General features: G+C 42.7%; 1 protein-coding gene across 4 annotated transcripts in view; it reads right to left on the bottom strand.

Annotated features, from left to right (window-relative positions):
• Nucleotides 1–778: 778 nt before the first annotated feature.
• TTI1 (TELO2 interacting protein 1) overlaps nucleotides 779–15,323 on the bottom strand; it is a 42,945-nt gene continuing 28,400 nt past the window's right edge. For 2 of the 4 annotated variants that reach the window (XM_027867314.1, XM_027867313.1), the window contains exon 8: nucleotides 779–1,921. In XM_027867314.1, coding sequence (XP_027723115.1) covers nucleotides 1,735–1,921 — 187 coding nt within the window. In that variant the 3' untranslated portion in view covers nucleotides 779–1,734. The remainder of the gene's footprint in view (nucleotides 1,922–15,323) is intronic. The other 2 variants (XM_027867315.1, XM_027867316.1) reach the window with 1 other exon arrangement.

Here is a 15,323-nt window from a genome sequence, read left to right as displayed (position 1 = left end):
GAATTAATAGAGAAGAATCAGCATCAGAGAGGGGTGGGATAACATGCTGTGGGGGGTCTGTGAGTGCATCTGAGAAGCACTGCCAACACAACCTGCATCATCCTCCCACATCCCACACATCAAATCAGCGTAACAGCACAAGAAGAAGCCGCATGGTAGAGGAAAGCAGGACAAGAAGAAAGATACACAAGGACAATAATGTAAATAAAACACAAGGCAGCTGAACTCATTTTAATTGCAATGGTGGATGCTAATTTAGAGAACAGATGAAGGAGACCTCCCTTTTCTCAGGAGAGGTGGAGGACTACGGGGGCAGGACGTTACATATGCTGTCAGACATGGCTGCTTTGTCAGTTTTACTTAACAACTTTTCTTTGTTTTAAGGGAGGGCTCAATGAATGAAAAAACATTTATTAAGCACTTGCTTGTGCCAAACAGTGTATTAAGCACTGGAGATGCAAATACAGGCAATGAAAACAGTCTTTGCCCTGAAGTTTACATTATAACATGGGAAGACAACTATCAGGGGAGTACTGGCCAGAGAGGGAATGTATAGTAGTACTAACTTGATTACTGTCTTCTGAGCCAGGGTCAGAAATAGGAGCAGTGAGAAGAAGGGGGCACGTGTACTGACAAGACATGAAGATGGCTGGGCAATATGTGGTGCGTCTGGCTCCAGACTTGAATGCTTGCCAATCTTAGGGCAGGAGCCTGGAATGCTGGGTCAGAAGGGGGCTAGAACACAGGGCTATGACTGTTGCTGCTGGTGGTATGTTGGGAAATGAATGTGGTGGTGGGTGGTTGTTTTTTTTTTTTAAGAGGCAGCAATAAAATATTTTAAAACATTCCAATACCAAACACTCCTAACTTTTCTATGTTCTTCACTGTTAGGGGATTATTTTTTCCTCTGTACCACCTTCCATGGTGGCAGACCATGTTGTCTTCTTTAACCCACTTAACAAGGTGAAAAAACATTATTTCTAGCACTCCTGAAACTACCTAAATGTCTTCCTACTGTGTTTTTTTTAAAGTTACTTGGTTAAAAAGCAGGCTTCAAAGTGTGAATGATTACAACATCTTTATTATATATCTAAAGTGCTGAAAAACAAAACCAACAGATTCGATGTCATTATTTAGGTGGAAAGAAGGGATAATGCTTTTCACATATATGTAATGGAAAGTCAGTATACTCTGTCATTTTCATGGATTTAATACTTGAACAAAGCATTCAAGAACACAAAAACGCAGACGGGAGAAAGCAGGTCATTTTGTCCTTGTCAGATATTTAAAAAAACAAACCAACATTTGAAGTGGGGCAGCCTGGCCTGCAATGTGCTCTTGGAATGTGGCTCAGCTCAATGACTAAGGTATATCAAAGAGTTAAATTGTTAAGAGTTGCCTGACAATGTCATTTGAAAACACAAGGTGTAAAATATAAATAACAAGTCAGCTATTTTGCTTCAATCCAATTTCTAAGCAGTTGTGTGATCGATCAATTTATAAATCGATGGCCTGTCTCATCTCCCCCTTCATGTTCTCTCTGAAGGCTGCCTCTGGGCTGCCAGTCTCAGGGCCCAACGGTTCAGGGGCAGAAGAGATGGCTCTAATGCCTGCTAGCTTCAGAAGAACAGGTATCCCTTCACGCCCCTAGGGGCCCTAGGGAAAGTCAGTCAGCAGCTGGCACAAATGTGTCATCCTGCGGAGCAGGGATGCTTGGCCTCCCAAAGGAGACCCTCAACCCTGCAGCTCAGCTAGCAAGAGGAGCACATTGTCAGTGTACTCTGTCCGTGGCTTGGCCATCCCACTCAGGCTCACTGGGTGGAGGCTGGGGTGTGGGGGCTCGTACAGAAGAGGGCAGTGAAGTTCATTCAGAATGAACCATGTCGTGTCCGGATCTACCTTCATCAAGTGGAGGAACACGCTGTGGAGAGAGACACAATGAAGTGAGCGGGAGGGAAGAATGAAGGGGAAAGGGAGGAAGGGACGTTTGATTTTTGCCCAAGAGAGTATTTACTGGGCTACTCAAAAGGACTCTGATAACAATGTCAAATTGCTTCTGACAGCATAACAAATACACTGAAGTTCATTAAGCAGGGCCATTAAGATGGTTCCTAAGCCCAATGGAGATTCAGCTAAACAGTTTCATGTCTATTGGCAAAGAGGAAAAAAAGTCATTAGTCTAAGCAGAACAATATTGACATCAAACAAGCTCCTGGCAAATAATTGGTCTAGTCCTAGGGTGTAAAGCAGATTTCAAGAAGAAGAAAAATGACAAGGCACACACTTTATTATAGGCAAAGAAAAGGCAGCTGAACAGGGAACCCTTAAGAATAGGCCCAGTCAGCGACAATAAAAGATTAAAAATAATGTAGTGTAACACAATACATCTGATTCTATCAGAGAGAAGGCTGAAATGGCATTAACTCTTTCAGCTCACTGAAGTCCATTTAGTAAATCTTTCTTCTCAGGTGTCTATTTGTCTAGAATGTACAAGGTGGCCCCTTCCTGGCTGAAGAACCACTTCTTTAGAACACCAGACCCACGGCATCCCCAAAATCCTTCTCAAGGTCATAAAGGGCTTCTTGCATGGGATTATTGGGACTATTGTTGCAATGCAGTCAGCTGGTTGGAGACATGGCAGCCGAGGATCTCCTCAGTCTGGCATGGGACAAGACACCAAGGTCACTTTGATAAGACAAATGCCTGCTTCTGTCACTGACATTTCTGAACTACATTGTGTCTTGGGGTTCCTTCCTGGGCTTCAGACTCTGGGTCAATGCCCTTGTTTCCTCTCTCCTCTCTCCCTTATTTCATGCTGCTTGCTTCTACATCTAGCTAAAATGGATGACTTGATATTTACTGATCACATCTTGCACTCATATACCTTTGTGAATAGCACCTACCATCCCCCAAGCTTGGAACAAATTCTTCCCACCAGCTCTAGGTCAAAATCTTTCAACACTTGGCTCAACTGCCTTCTCCTCCACAAGGCCTTCCTCAATTTCCCCGACAAGAAATTATCCCTTCCTTTGTGAACTTTTCTGTTTGTCACCTCTATGCAGCTAAGAATTTTCTGACTTACATTATTTGTCAATGTGCCAGATTACAACATACAGTTGTATGTGTAGCCCACTAAACCAGCACACTTGTACACACATTTTGGACAGGCACAGCAGATGGTCAATAAGCTGGGCCCAGAACCGAATAAGAGACAGAGAGTGAACCAGATTGCATTTGGGAAACTGTATAGTCTTTTTAATGATCCTAAGTTGCTCCCTGCTGCAAAAGCCCTTCTTTCAACACCAGTCTTTTGCAAGTGGAACTATAGGGCTACATGATCTCAGAAAAAACAAACTTGCAGGTCACCCAAAGGGTAATGGAAAGATATATGGCAAATGTAAATAAGTTACCAGTGTTGATGTGTGTATGAGAAAGGGCATAAAAGCGATCATCAAAGAAATGTCCAACAGGCAAAGGAGGTGGGGCAGTCATGTATTATGAATGAGGAATAACCAAATGACAGCTTACCAAATGACAGCTTAAATGCTGCTTTAATATCTACGAAATATTAAAAGGATCAGAGAAAGTCTCCAGTGTAGTGGGTAGGTCCTTTATGGAGGTCTTCTCCAAAGACATGGACAAGAACTGCACAAGAGAAGGCATGGATGACTAAGATCTGATAGATCAAGGATTCTTAGAGATGTGACTCTTTGTTCAGTCAACTAGGCTCAGTCCTGAATTTCCTCCAGGGGCGGGGAACCTGTGGCCTCGAGGCCGTGGGTTCCCCACCCCTGTCCTAGGCCCACTTTGCTGGACCTCCCAAGAACTCTGCCTTCTCCTTAACTATGCTTTGTTTCTCCACCCCACCCCTCACCACTAGTCTTAGCTCCCCTAGCTGTTAGGGAAGCAAGTCCCTTTTGTTTGGATCTCCAGGATTGGCCTGACCCAAGTGCTTCATTCTCCTGGGCCTGTAAGCCCCAGATTTAATAGTGATCACCAGCCCATCTCTTGCAAACCTCTCTTAGCCACTCATTTTCAGACTATCTTTTTACTCTCCTGTTCTCCAGGGCTCCTGCTCACTTTCTCTCCCTCTCAGGTTGTTCACTGTTCTCTACTCCTTTTCCATACCCTCTCAGCCCCCAAGGCCTGGAGGGCTCAACCCTGCCTGTTTAATCAACTTGTTAGGAAAGAGACAAGCAATCTTCTAGCTAAAGGTTTCCTTATCATGGATGAACATTAACAGCATTTTCATTTAGATAAACTAGGTATTAAGTGGAAGTCTCACCTATGGGATATCCAGGAAGAATATACACAATGGAGGCTTTTATCTCATTGCTCCTTATCCAAAAAGAAAAATGCCACTTCCTCCATAAAGTCTTCCCTGATCTCTAAGATGAGTAAACAATGTCCCTCTGGAGCCATATAACACTGATTGATTGATAGCAGTCTGTTTTGTACCACTCTGGGGCAGGTATCTAATAGTTTATTATAGTTATCTGGGTTTGTGGCCTCCCCTACTAGGTTCTATGCTTCTTGGGGACAAAGACTAATTATATCTCCCTGGAGCTAGTGCATTCTTGCTGGATTGAATATTAGATCAAATTTTATATCAGGCAAGGGGCTATTAACTATAATACCATGCCATGTTATAATGGGGTTTGATATGCTATTCTAATATAGGTATGCCTTGCTCTACACAAAAGATCTATTCCTGAAAAGTTCTGTGCATTGTTTAAAAAAAAAATTTTTTTTTAAATGGCAGAGCTTGCTATTTAAAGAAACCCTGCAGTGGATCCTTTTGCAATGCAAATAACCTCTCTCTGAATTTAACTGTTTTGTCACTTCAGATGGTCACATCCTAGGCTTTCTTAAAACAGGGACCACAAGTGAAAAGACTCAGAAACCTGAGATTTGAATCCTGGCTTTGCCATTAACTGTGTAACCTCAGGTGAGGCCTTGCACTTTTCTGAGGTAACCAGTAGGTATACTAGATGCTTTTTTAGTAGATGTAGTGGGTGAGTACCGGGCTTGGGGTCAGGAAGACTCATCTTCCTCAGTTCAAATCTGGCCTCAGACACTAACTGTGTGACCCTAGGCAAGTCATTTGCCTCAGTTCTTCACCTGTAAAATGAGAGGGCGAAGAGGCAAAACACTCCAGTATCTTTGCCAAGAAAACCCCAAATGGGGTCACGAAGAGTTGGACACGACTAAAACATGACTGAACAACTCCCTTTACTCCATTATTCTGAGATGACTCAAATCTTGTTTTTAAAAATTTACAGAGGAGAAATTGAGGGCCAGAAAGAGAAATGACTTGCCCAAATTACTTGCTAGTGAAGTAGCAGACTCAGGGTGCTAACACAGGCCTTCTAATTATATATCTCGCGTTGTTTCCACATCAGATGGGAGATATTTGGGGAACAGAAGGGAGAAAGCCTTCTCAGAAGACTTCAGATCATATCATGTGGGCAACTGCCTAAAAAGTTAATCCTCAAGGCCAGCCTTTCCTCCACCTTCTTTAAATCCTGCATTTTCTTCAAAGCCCAGTTTAAGAACCATCTGTTCTATGAAGCCTTCCCTGACTAAACCCACCTCACATATGCTGCCTCCCTTCTCTGAATGCTACAACATTTATAGTCTGTACCAAGCCATAGTGTCTTGCAACATTTTTTAATGTATCAAGTACGTTCACCATTTTCTTCCACAAAGAGGGAGCTTCTGGGGGGCTCACACCATTGTTCGTACTTCTTTCTAATGAACATTAAAGACCAAGAACAATTTCAGCAGGCACCAATGGGCAATGAGGGAAGAGGGGGGCATTCTAAGAACAGAAAAACTAAGCAAAGACAAAATGGTACAGATGATGACAACTGATCCAGTCTGGGTAAAACACAGGCCACATGGAAAGGACTGCAAGAAGGGGATGAAGAAGGTGGGGTGGGGCTGGATCAGGAATGGCCTTGAAAGTCAGACTAGAGACTCTGAAATGTCAGCAGCAAGGAGCAATGAAATGTCTACTGAATGAAGCCAGTGGGTGATCTTTTCCCAATATGAAGGCAGCGTAAAAAGCACTTGGGCACCAGGAGGGTGGGGTTCTGATGTTAGTTCTATGAAGACATACTACATGGTTTGGAGCAAATTACTTCACTTTCCTCACTGTCAGTCTCTTTCTCTGTAAAATGGGGAGCAAAAGGGGAAGGGGTGTTAAGACTTGGTCTCTAATGTCCTTTCCAACTCAGTCTGTATTCTAAGGTCATTCTCAGCTCTGGCATTTTGTGTTCTATGTCCCCTCCAGCTCTGACAATCTCGATTCCAAGGTCCTCCCCAGTTCTGATGCTCTTCACTTTAAGACCTCATCCAGCTTGGTCATTCTGTAACATACATATGCCAATGAAGCAATGGAAAGAGATGAGGCTGCTTTGAGGATGTCTTGGCCTGTTTTGTGCTTAAACGATTTAAGCTTTCTTTGCTTGGGATAATCCCATGTTTATAACCTTGGCAGTGGTTGCTGGAGAAGTGATTAGGATATTCTAATTCATCGTTTCCACTTCATCGCAGAAAGAAGGCAGCCCGCGTGGGAGACAATTTTTGTTTAAAAACAAAAATATCTTTGATAATTAGAGTGGCAAGGGAAATGAGGAAACACGCACCCAAAATGGGAAACAGATTTCTATTTACACGTGATGCGCTTGACTGTTTTCCCTAGTGCCAAAGACTCTGAGAATGCAAATGGTTTCATCTGATTCTGTTTCCTTAAAGAAGCGGCACAATTTCTCAGGCTGGAGCACAGAGTACTCCCAGCTGCAATGAACATTTTTATTTGGCCAACAGCGACTTGTGCTTGCACCGGATGAAAGCCAAACTGGTCCTGGTCCCAGTTTAGTCAAAGCTTTTTCCTGCATGAAGCTGATCAAATCTAATCCAATCCAACAAGCATTTATTAAGCTTCGACTATGTGCAAAACAAGGTGCTAGGGATACAAAGACAAAACAAAAAATAGTCCCTGCCTTTGAGGACGGGGGATAAAGTATGTACATAGACAGATGATGGTGTAAGGAGGGAGAGAGCACTGCCTCCCCCTCCACAGGGACCAAGAAAAGCTTTCCAAAAGGAGTACTGAACTGAGTCTTGAAGCTGGGGATCCCCCTCAAAATAACAAAAACCCAAAACCCGAAAACAACCCCCCCAAATAACCTGCTCTTTCATCCTATTTTTTAGATTAAGAAAAATCTTTTTTCTTCTTCCCCTCCCCCATCAAAAACCCAAACAAAACCCTTGTAACAACTATACATAGTCAAGCAAAACAAATTCCCGTTCTGGCCATGTCTCAAAACGTATCTCATTCTGAATAGCTCATCTGTCAATAGGTGACTAAAATGGGCAACTTGGGATTCCAAGAGGTTTAAGTAAGGTGGGAGATGACACTTTGAGCTCAAAGAAAAACAAGGAGGCTGGTTTATCTGAAGCACAGCATGTGTAAAGGGGAGTAATGAGCAATAAGCTTGAAAAATTAAGTCAGAGTCAGACTGTGAAGGCCTTTAAATACCACATTGAGGAGTTTGTAATTCTAGCACACAGGTAATACAGGGAGCCACTGAAGGCACTTGAGGAGGAGAATAGCATGTTTGGACTTGTGCACTGTGCCCACAGCCGTGGAGGATGGATTAGATAGGAAGGAGTCTAGAAGTCAGGAGGATGACTAGGAGGCTGTTACAACCGTACGAGGGAGAAATGAGTAGGGACTGAATTAGGGTGGTAGCCCTGTGAGCAGAGAGGAAGAGACAAGTAGGTATCTTGTGAAGGTGGAACTGCTAGTTCAGGTTTCCCATTTCTAGTTCCTCATTGTTTCTTGAGTCCCTTCTACCACGCTTGGTGGGGTGATGTTCCCCAACTAGGATGGTAACAATCTTCCTCTCTGACCTCACGCATGGCTTTGATCTCCACCTCACTGGTGCGTTTACCTTTGATTATCCGTCTGAGGGTTATATTCTCCTCTGAGCCTTCAAGCTCCCCAAAGACAAGGGATGTGTCTTATTTAGCCTTTGTTCTCCCTCAGCATCTTGAATAGTATTCTGTATCCTGTAGCTGCTTTCGAAATGGCTGGTGGATAGCGGAATGGAAAAGCAAAGGTAGACACACATCCACACGTGCTGCCCTGTAAAACTCCCTGCACCTCAAGTTGAAGGTGAACACAGGCAGAATAAAAGGGTCAGTAAAGCTAACTGTGGCCTGTGGAACAAGGGCAAGACAATCGCCAAGTGCTAGATAAAATGACTTTTTAATATATAGTCTTTCACAATGAGTGGCAGTATGAAGGTTTTCCAGACAAGGAAAGATTCTAATTTCACTCTGGTCACTGGCCGGGTGGCCTTGGCTGCACCAGAGTTCCTCCTCTCCTCTTTCAGAAGTAATAACCCCTGTCCTGTCTGCTTCAGAAGGCGGCCAGGAGTACAGTGCTTTACACACAGCAGGAACTTACAATCAAAGTCTGTTGTATTGTATCATGCGATAATGCAAGTAAAGGGATAGGGATCTGGCCCATGATTTCACTGGTTTAGGGATCACCCACACAAGGAAACTCCTTCTACCAATGCAGGATGGCACCATCTCTGTAACTTGGGAGTCTCAGGGAGCTGCCTAGAACACCAAGAGACTACCTGACTCGCCCACTGTCACAAAAAGCAATGTATGTGTCAGAAGCAGGACTGGATCCTAGGTCTCCCCAACTTCAAGGCCAGTTCCCTATCCATAGGCTACAATGCCTCTGTCAAATATAAAACTGTCTTTTTTTTTGCTTTAAAAAAAAAAAAAAAGAAAAACAAAGAAGTAAAGAATGATTATTACCACCACCCAACATTGGTAACAGTCTTCCACAAAAACTTTTAACTCCACAGAAGGAGGCAAATATTTGTCTTTGGTTTTACTTGCAATTTCCACTGTGTTGACTTGACTAGAGTACCAATGTATGATCAATGGATACATAATTTTATCTATTAGTAATAAGCACATACACACATATGTACATACATGTATGTGTGTGTGTGTATATGTGTGTGTGTGTATATATACACACATATATACATATATATGCATATATATGTATGTATGTATGTATGTATGTATGTATGTATGTATGTATGTATGTATGTGTGTGTATAAATGTACCTGCATGGAAATAGAAGCTATATATCTGTGTGTGTGTATACACACACACACAAGTCATGGAGCCCATACATACACACACATACATACATACATACATATACATGTACACACATACGTATGGACTCCATCGCATGTCATCTCTTTTGCTTTTCAGGTACATGGAGGTAAAGGGAGGACAAAGAACATTTTATACCTCCCTCTATCTCCACAAGCCTGAAAGGCAAAAGAGATGGGATGGACCTTGTTCACTGTGACAACCTGGAATCCCTGATTGTAAAACAATGTCTATGTAAAAACATATAGAGGTGGTCCCAAAAGTCTTAGGGCAGCCTTCAGCTTTAATAGCTATTGTACAAGGAACAACTTGTATACTCTCTGCACTGACTGTAATGTTAAGGATATGGGCTACATTTTCCCCCACCAAAAGCTAGGTTGTATAAATTCAGAGTTCAGCTCATAATTAATTTTTCAGTGTCCAGCTACAAATACCTTTTGCTTTAAAAGTGATGTCACTTTTTGGTGTACAGTCTATATGCAGAATAATACGGTACCTACAGGAGCCATATTATAGTTGGTTATCACTGGCTCCAAACCAAAGGAGTCAGTTTTTGTGAAAGAATGTCCCTAGGGAAAAAGGAGACCAGCTTCCAAAGCTAAAGTTCTCCTTTTCATAGAGCTATGTTTTATTTGATCTCTTTGGCCAGAAACCTCCCCCCCTTTATTCCTCTCCCTATCTGCTGTACTCTCTGAGCCTTTGTCTCAAGTACATTAAGGAAAAGAAAGAGGTTGTCCCCACAAAGGGTAGGTGGCCTGATGGTAGTATCAAAAAGCTAGAGCGGGCCAATAAACAGCCACTTACTCCTCCGAGGTACAGGTAGAAAAGCCTGAATAAAGGAGGTACAAAAGTAAGTGAATGAAGAGCCCCAGATGGGGCAAGATCAGGGGTAGGGCAGGGACAGCTGGCTCCCTGTCTATTTGGGTTGTTCTCTCATAGTCTTATTGCTCCTCCTCACCCTCTCCAACTTTAACCAGGAAGAGCTGATTCCCGGTGATGAGATGCCATAATGCTCTGCTGAGGCCTGCTTCATTACCAAATGTCTGTTGGTGTATTCTGGGTAAAGAGAAGACCATTCTACATAACTGTAAGCCAGAAGACAAAGAAGAAAAACCTGCTTTGAAGTAATCAGGTTAACAGCCTGGAAAATGTTCCAAATACATCTTTAGAAACAGAGCAGAAACGGTTTGTTGAACATTCCAAATGGCCAGTCCCACCTTTTTTTCTAGCACAAAAAGAAACATTTTCAGAAATATATATATACTATTTAACTCCTAAACAAAATTTTTCCTCCTCCCCCCCCAAGCCCAAATCGGTGGCTTGAGGGAACACAGTTATCAAGATGATCTGGTCCCTGGAGTATCAGGAAGCACTCAGCTGTGTCTTGTGCTGCGTCATGTCCTGAGGCGAGTGATTATCTCTCAATAACCTGTAGGGCCATGTAGCTTAAATGATAACTTGACTTTAAAAAATTTAGAACTCGCTGTTAGGCAGTTTCTAAGCAACCTCTGTTTCCATGGCAAAGAATCCTGGTGTTTATACTGATTTTTCACTTAAAATGCGGTTTTATTGAATTTCACTTCACGCAGGCGGCCATTTCAGCACCCTTCAGCCTGGCCTGGCAATTGAAGGGCATCAGTAAGAGCCCAATAAACTCCCATGGTCAAAGCAACTGGAGCAACTGATTCCTTTATAATCAACCCTGATGCTCCCCAAAAGACCAGGTCTCCTTCCCATGCTTTTGAAGTGAACAAAGAAGGGTGTTTCTTTTATCTGTGGGTACCTGGGCTCCTCGTGTCTTGGTGAGGCAAACCCAATGAGAAGCTAATTGCCTCATGAATGAGTAAGAGAAAAATTCCCATGAGTTTCAAGTCCTCTGTCTAGACAACATCTGCTCAAAGAGGGCTCTAGAAAAATGTCAGGCAATTGTGGCTTGGCAAAGCTATATCAACAGTCACTGAAATGCTTGGCTTCTAGTCTTTTGGGGTGACAGGCTACTCTCTCTTTATATTAGTTATTTGCTTCAGAGATTCAACACACCCTGTCTCTTTCTGGAATCGTAAAATGCTCTTCTGAGTTGTCTAGGTGACACCAACAGCTAAATGTATGTCATTATGGTATTAAAATCGTAAGACTGTGACAGCTGGAAGGGATCTTTGAGATCATCTAGTCAGCAGTCCAACCTCCTCATTTTATAGAGGAAACTAAGGCCCAGAGAGAGGAAGGGTCCAAGGTCACAGAGTAAATTTCATAGATTGGCAGAATTTGCAGTGCTGGAAGGAACCTTACAGATCTAAGTCCAATAAAGCTACCCACCCACTTTCACTCACCCCAGTGGCCACAGGGTAAAGGCACAAGCTGCTGTATTTAACCTAAACAATCCCAAGAGTTGCCCAGAGGGCTTTATTTTATGTAAACCAGGCACAGACATGAAAGTTATTTTAGCCTCCTTGTCACTCACATTCCAAAGGAACCACCTCACAATCCTCCTTTTCTTTGCTCAGCTCTTTTACCATTCCTCTGCATGCACAGAAGGTACAAATGAGGCAATGTGTTTCCTTCCAAACAAATGGATGCTTGAGGTGTCAGTGTGTCCTACGCAGCAAGCAGTGGTGTGCTATATACTCAGTTTCTATACTCGGTAATTTACTTTAATAAGCTACGCTTCATTGGTTAACCAGTATTTAAAGCCTGTCCTCACTCACTATTCAATTGAGCTATCTTCCCCTGCATGAGGACATTTTTTTCTTGGTTTCTAAAAATGGTGAAAACAGAGGATGATGAGATGAAGCAAAGATTCATCCTTCAAATATACTACCAATTACTTTTGTATCTATGCTTACTTGTTTAAAAAATATATGAGATGAGAAAAATCTATTTCCCTTCTTCTGCTGCTCCAAAGACTACAGCTTCCACTATTGCATACTGGGTACTACACTAAGCTGGGATCATCAAATTCATTTCAACCTCCAAGGTTTTCAACAGAGACAAACCACAGACCCCGCAAAAGTGATTAAATTGCTACCCTGTGGCACGCCAGAGCTTTTGATGGATAACTGGAACCTCACTTCGTACAGTCAGCAGAGCCACTAGGCTCAATCTACCACCACCTCTACCATCACCCTTCCTTCCTTCCTTCCTCCTTCCCTCCCCTGCTGGTCCCCTCTCCCCAACACAAACCAAATTGGCTAATGAAACATTCAATCCTGACAGGTCATCAATCACATGACAGCAGAGAATGCTAGTGAAAGGACTGGTAGCAACAGATCTGGGAAGCCTGTCACCATTGTTTTTAGAAACCTGGTTACCCACTTTTTATTTTTAGTCATCATCAACACAGCAGATGTCTCTTATCTTTGATGCTGAGATCATGCCCAAATCTGCCACAGTGAACAGTTCCGATCTCACTATATTTTCAGAACAATTAGCCTTGAAAAAAGCAAAAGAGTAACGTGGAGTGAATGATGGATAAAAGGAAAACTAACCCTTTAGGTTTGGAGTTATCAACTATTAATCAAATGTCAAAGGGGCTAATGTGGGAGAATTGGGGGAGAGGAAAGGAAGTTCCCATTTCCATGTGGGCTATAATCCCAGGTAGAAAATGGGTACAAATTACAAGTACAGTAAAACTGACCAACCCTGCCATGCTGGTTTCCATATTGAAAGCGTGAACTGCTTAATTATTCAAGCTCAATTAAATGATTAACTCCCTCCATGACTCCTACTGTCTTTGGACATAACAGAACTCTGTGTGTATGTATAACAGGGAAAAGTTGTGACTACAGGTATAAAATGAACACTCTTTAAGGGAGGCAGCTGTGCTAGATGTGTGGTCTTTAGGTGTCTGAAGGCACCTGCCTGGTGTTTGATGGATTATGATATTACTTTGATGTCCTACTGCTAGACGAAAGAAGATCAGGAGAAAAGTCAGCATACCCCAGAACCTAGGTACAGGCTCCTGACACAATAGGAAGAGTGGTAATATCAATGGAAGAGACACTGATGCGCTATGGGGTTGAAACCTACTGTTCAGATTACAGTAGATGAAAGGAAGCTCACAACAAGAATCACAGATAAGCAAATAAATCCCTACGCTATGTGACCACAAGTTAAGGAGGACTTTTTTAAAGAGGCTAAGAGAGGGCTCATCTGGGATTGATATAATCTGCAGCCATTCTAAGCTCCTGCTCTGGGTTCCTCGGACACATCTTTTAAAGCACTGGTTCTTCACCTCAGATTGTGACTCACACTGGGGTTGTGAAGAGCCTGCAGAAGGGAAAAAGGTTTGCACCTGACTGCCCCAGAACAACACAGAAAAGGGCAGGAATCAGAAAGGCTTTCCTGGTGGGCCAGGGAGGACCAGCTTTTCCTGCAGCCACAGTTAAATTGACAGAGTGGTGGTGGCACCTGAGCCTCAGTCACAGCGGCTCATCTTCCTCAGCCCCACAGGAGGGGCTGCTCCCATCATCTTTGCTTGCTGCCTCCTTGCCTCCGAGGAACTGTTTTTGGGGGCAGAAAACAAAGGGGCTGGGATACCTGGCACTCAAGTACTACAGATTAAAGGGCTATTTCTGTATTTGTGCTAATCATTGTTACATTTGAATTTCTTTTGCACAAACAGATACTACTTCTTTTATTTCCCATTTTAGGGTTGAAATGCTTCACTGATATCTAATTTATGGTCATAATGAGAAAAGGTTGGGGGCTATAGTTTTGAAGCATGCTAATAGCTCATTTTAAAAAGTGTTATTTTAACCCAGTTCGCTTCCCTGTCCTCATTTGCATATTGACCTAAAGGTACAGTTTGGAATTAAAGGAAATTTAGGGCTTGCTTTTTTTCTGCCCAATTCTTCTCACCCTCTACCTCTCATGTACCCTGTAGGAAAAGCTTGTCTGCCAGAAAGGCAAAGAACTGTGGAGGTACACTGAATGCTGGGAGATGTCTCAAAGGCTTGGAAAGCCACATGGGATTCAAATCAGATAAGTTTGGCTCTATAATCTTTGGCAGTGGGTTTGGATGCTATGACCTGTTATTTTCAATCTAATGCTTACCCTGGGGATCCCAGCTTATTTATGGACCCATAGCATGCCAAGCCCTTCTTCCCCACCCCTCCAAGTCATTCTCTTATTTGCTTATAGTTGAAATGATTTAGCTAGATAAACTTTTATGAGCTTCAATCGTCTTTTCTCTCCAGTTAACAGAGACACCTGGTGGCGAAACTAGGCATTATAATTCATTCCTTCTTCCATTACCAGATAACCACCCCCTCCTCCCAGCACCAAGATTTATATCTAATCCTCACCCAGCACATTCAGCACTAAACTGGAATGGCAGCCTCATTCTTATCATTTACAGTTTCACTTGTATCAACTAAGCCCTGATCAATTTCCATTTCCTGAGTTTACAGCTTGGATGTAAAAGATTGCCATGGAGGTTATGTTTAATACAACAAATTAAAAAAAAAAAAAGCAAACAGTGGCCTGGCCATTCTTTAGAGTTCTAAAAGCAAAACACTAGAAAAGAAAAACATCAGAGGACGTGACTACAGTCTGGCTAGGCCTTGAAGACTTCCCTTGACTTTAGTGACTCTCTACTGCTGAGAGCAGGGATCAGAAAACTATAGGCCACTTTATTTATAAATTTTAAATATATTCGTAGCTTGAGGGCCCTAGGCCTATGGAAATAGGCAGCCAGGGAGCTATATCTGGCCCCCTGGGCTATAGTCCCCTGGTACGGAGGAAAAAATGCAAATTCTTCAGCCCATCCACAATCTGATTCTACCTTTCCAGCCTTATTTCCTATTACTCCCCTTTACCCACTCTATGTTCAAACCAAATGAGATTAGCTTTCTCCTTCACATCGTGTTATCTCCCAATTCCAGGCAGTCACAAAAGACACCCTCCATTCCTGGAAAGCATGCTTCCTAACTTCTGCCTGTTGAAATCCTTTACTTCCTTAAAGACCCAACTGAGGGGTCACTTTCTTCACAAAGCCCTTTCTGACCAGCCCTGACTAAGATGTCCTCATTCACAGGCTTTCATATGGACTTTTCTTTGCTCCTATCACATTTTCCTCTATGTGTACCGGTTTCTCCTATACCTC

Source organism: Vombatus ursinus, unplaced genomic scaffold, assembly GCF_900497805.2.
Source record: "Vombatus ursinus unplaced genomic scaffold, bare-nosed wombat genome assembly UNPS02014785.1, whole genome shotgun sequence".
Lineage (NCBI taxonomy): Eukaryota > Metazoa > Chordata > Mammalia > Diprotodontia > Vombatidae > Vombatus > Vombatus ursinus.
This window is presented reverse-complemented; position numbering and strand designations above follow the sequence as displayed.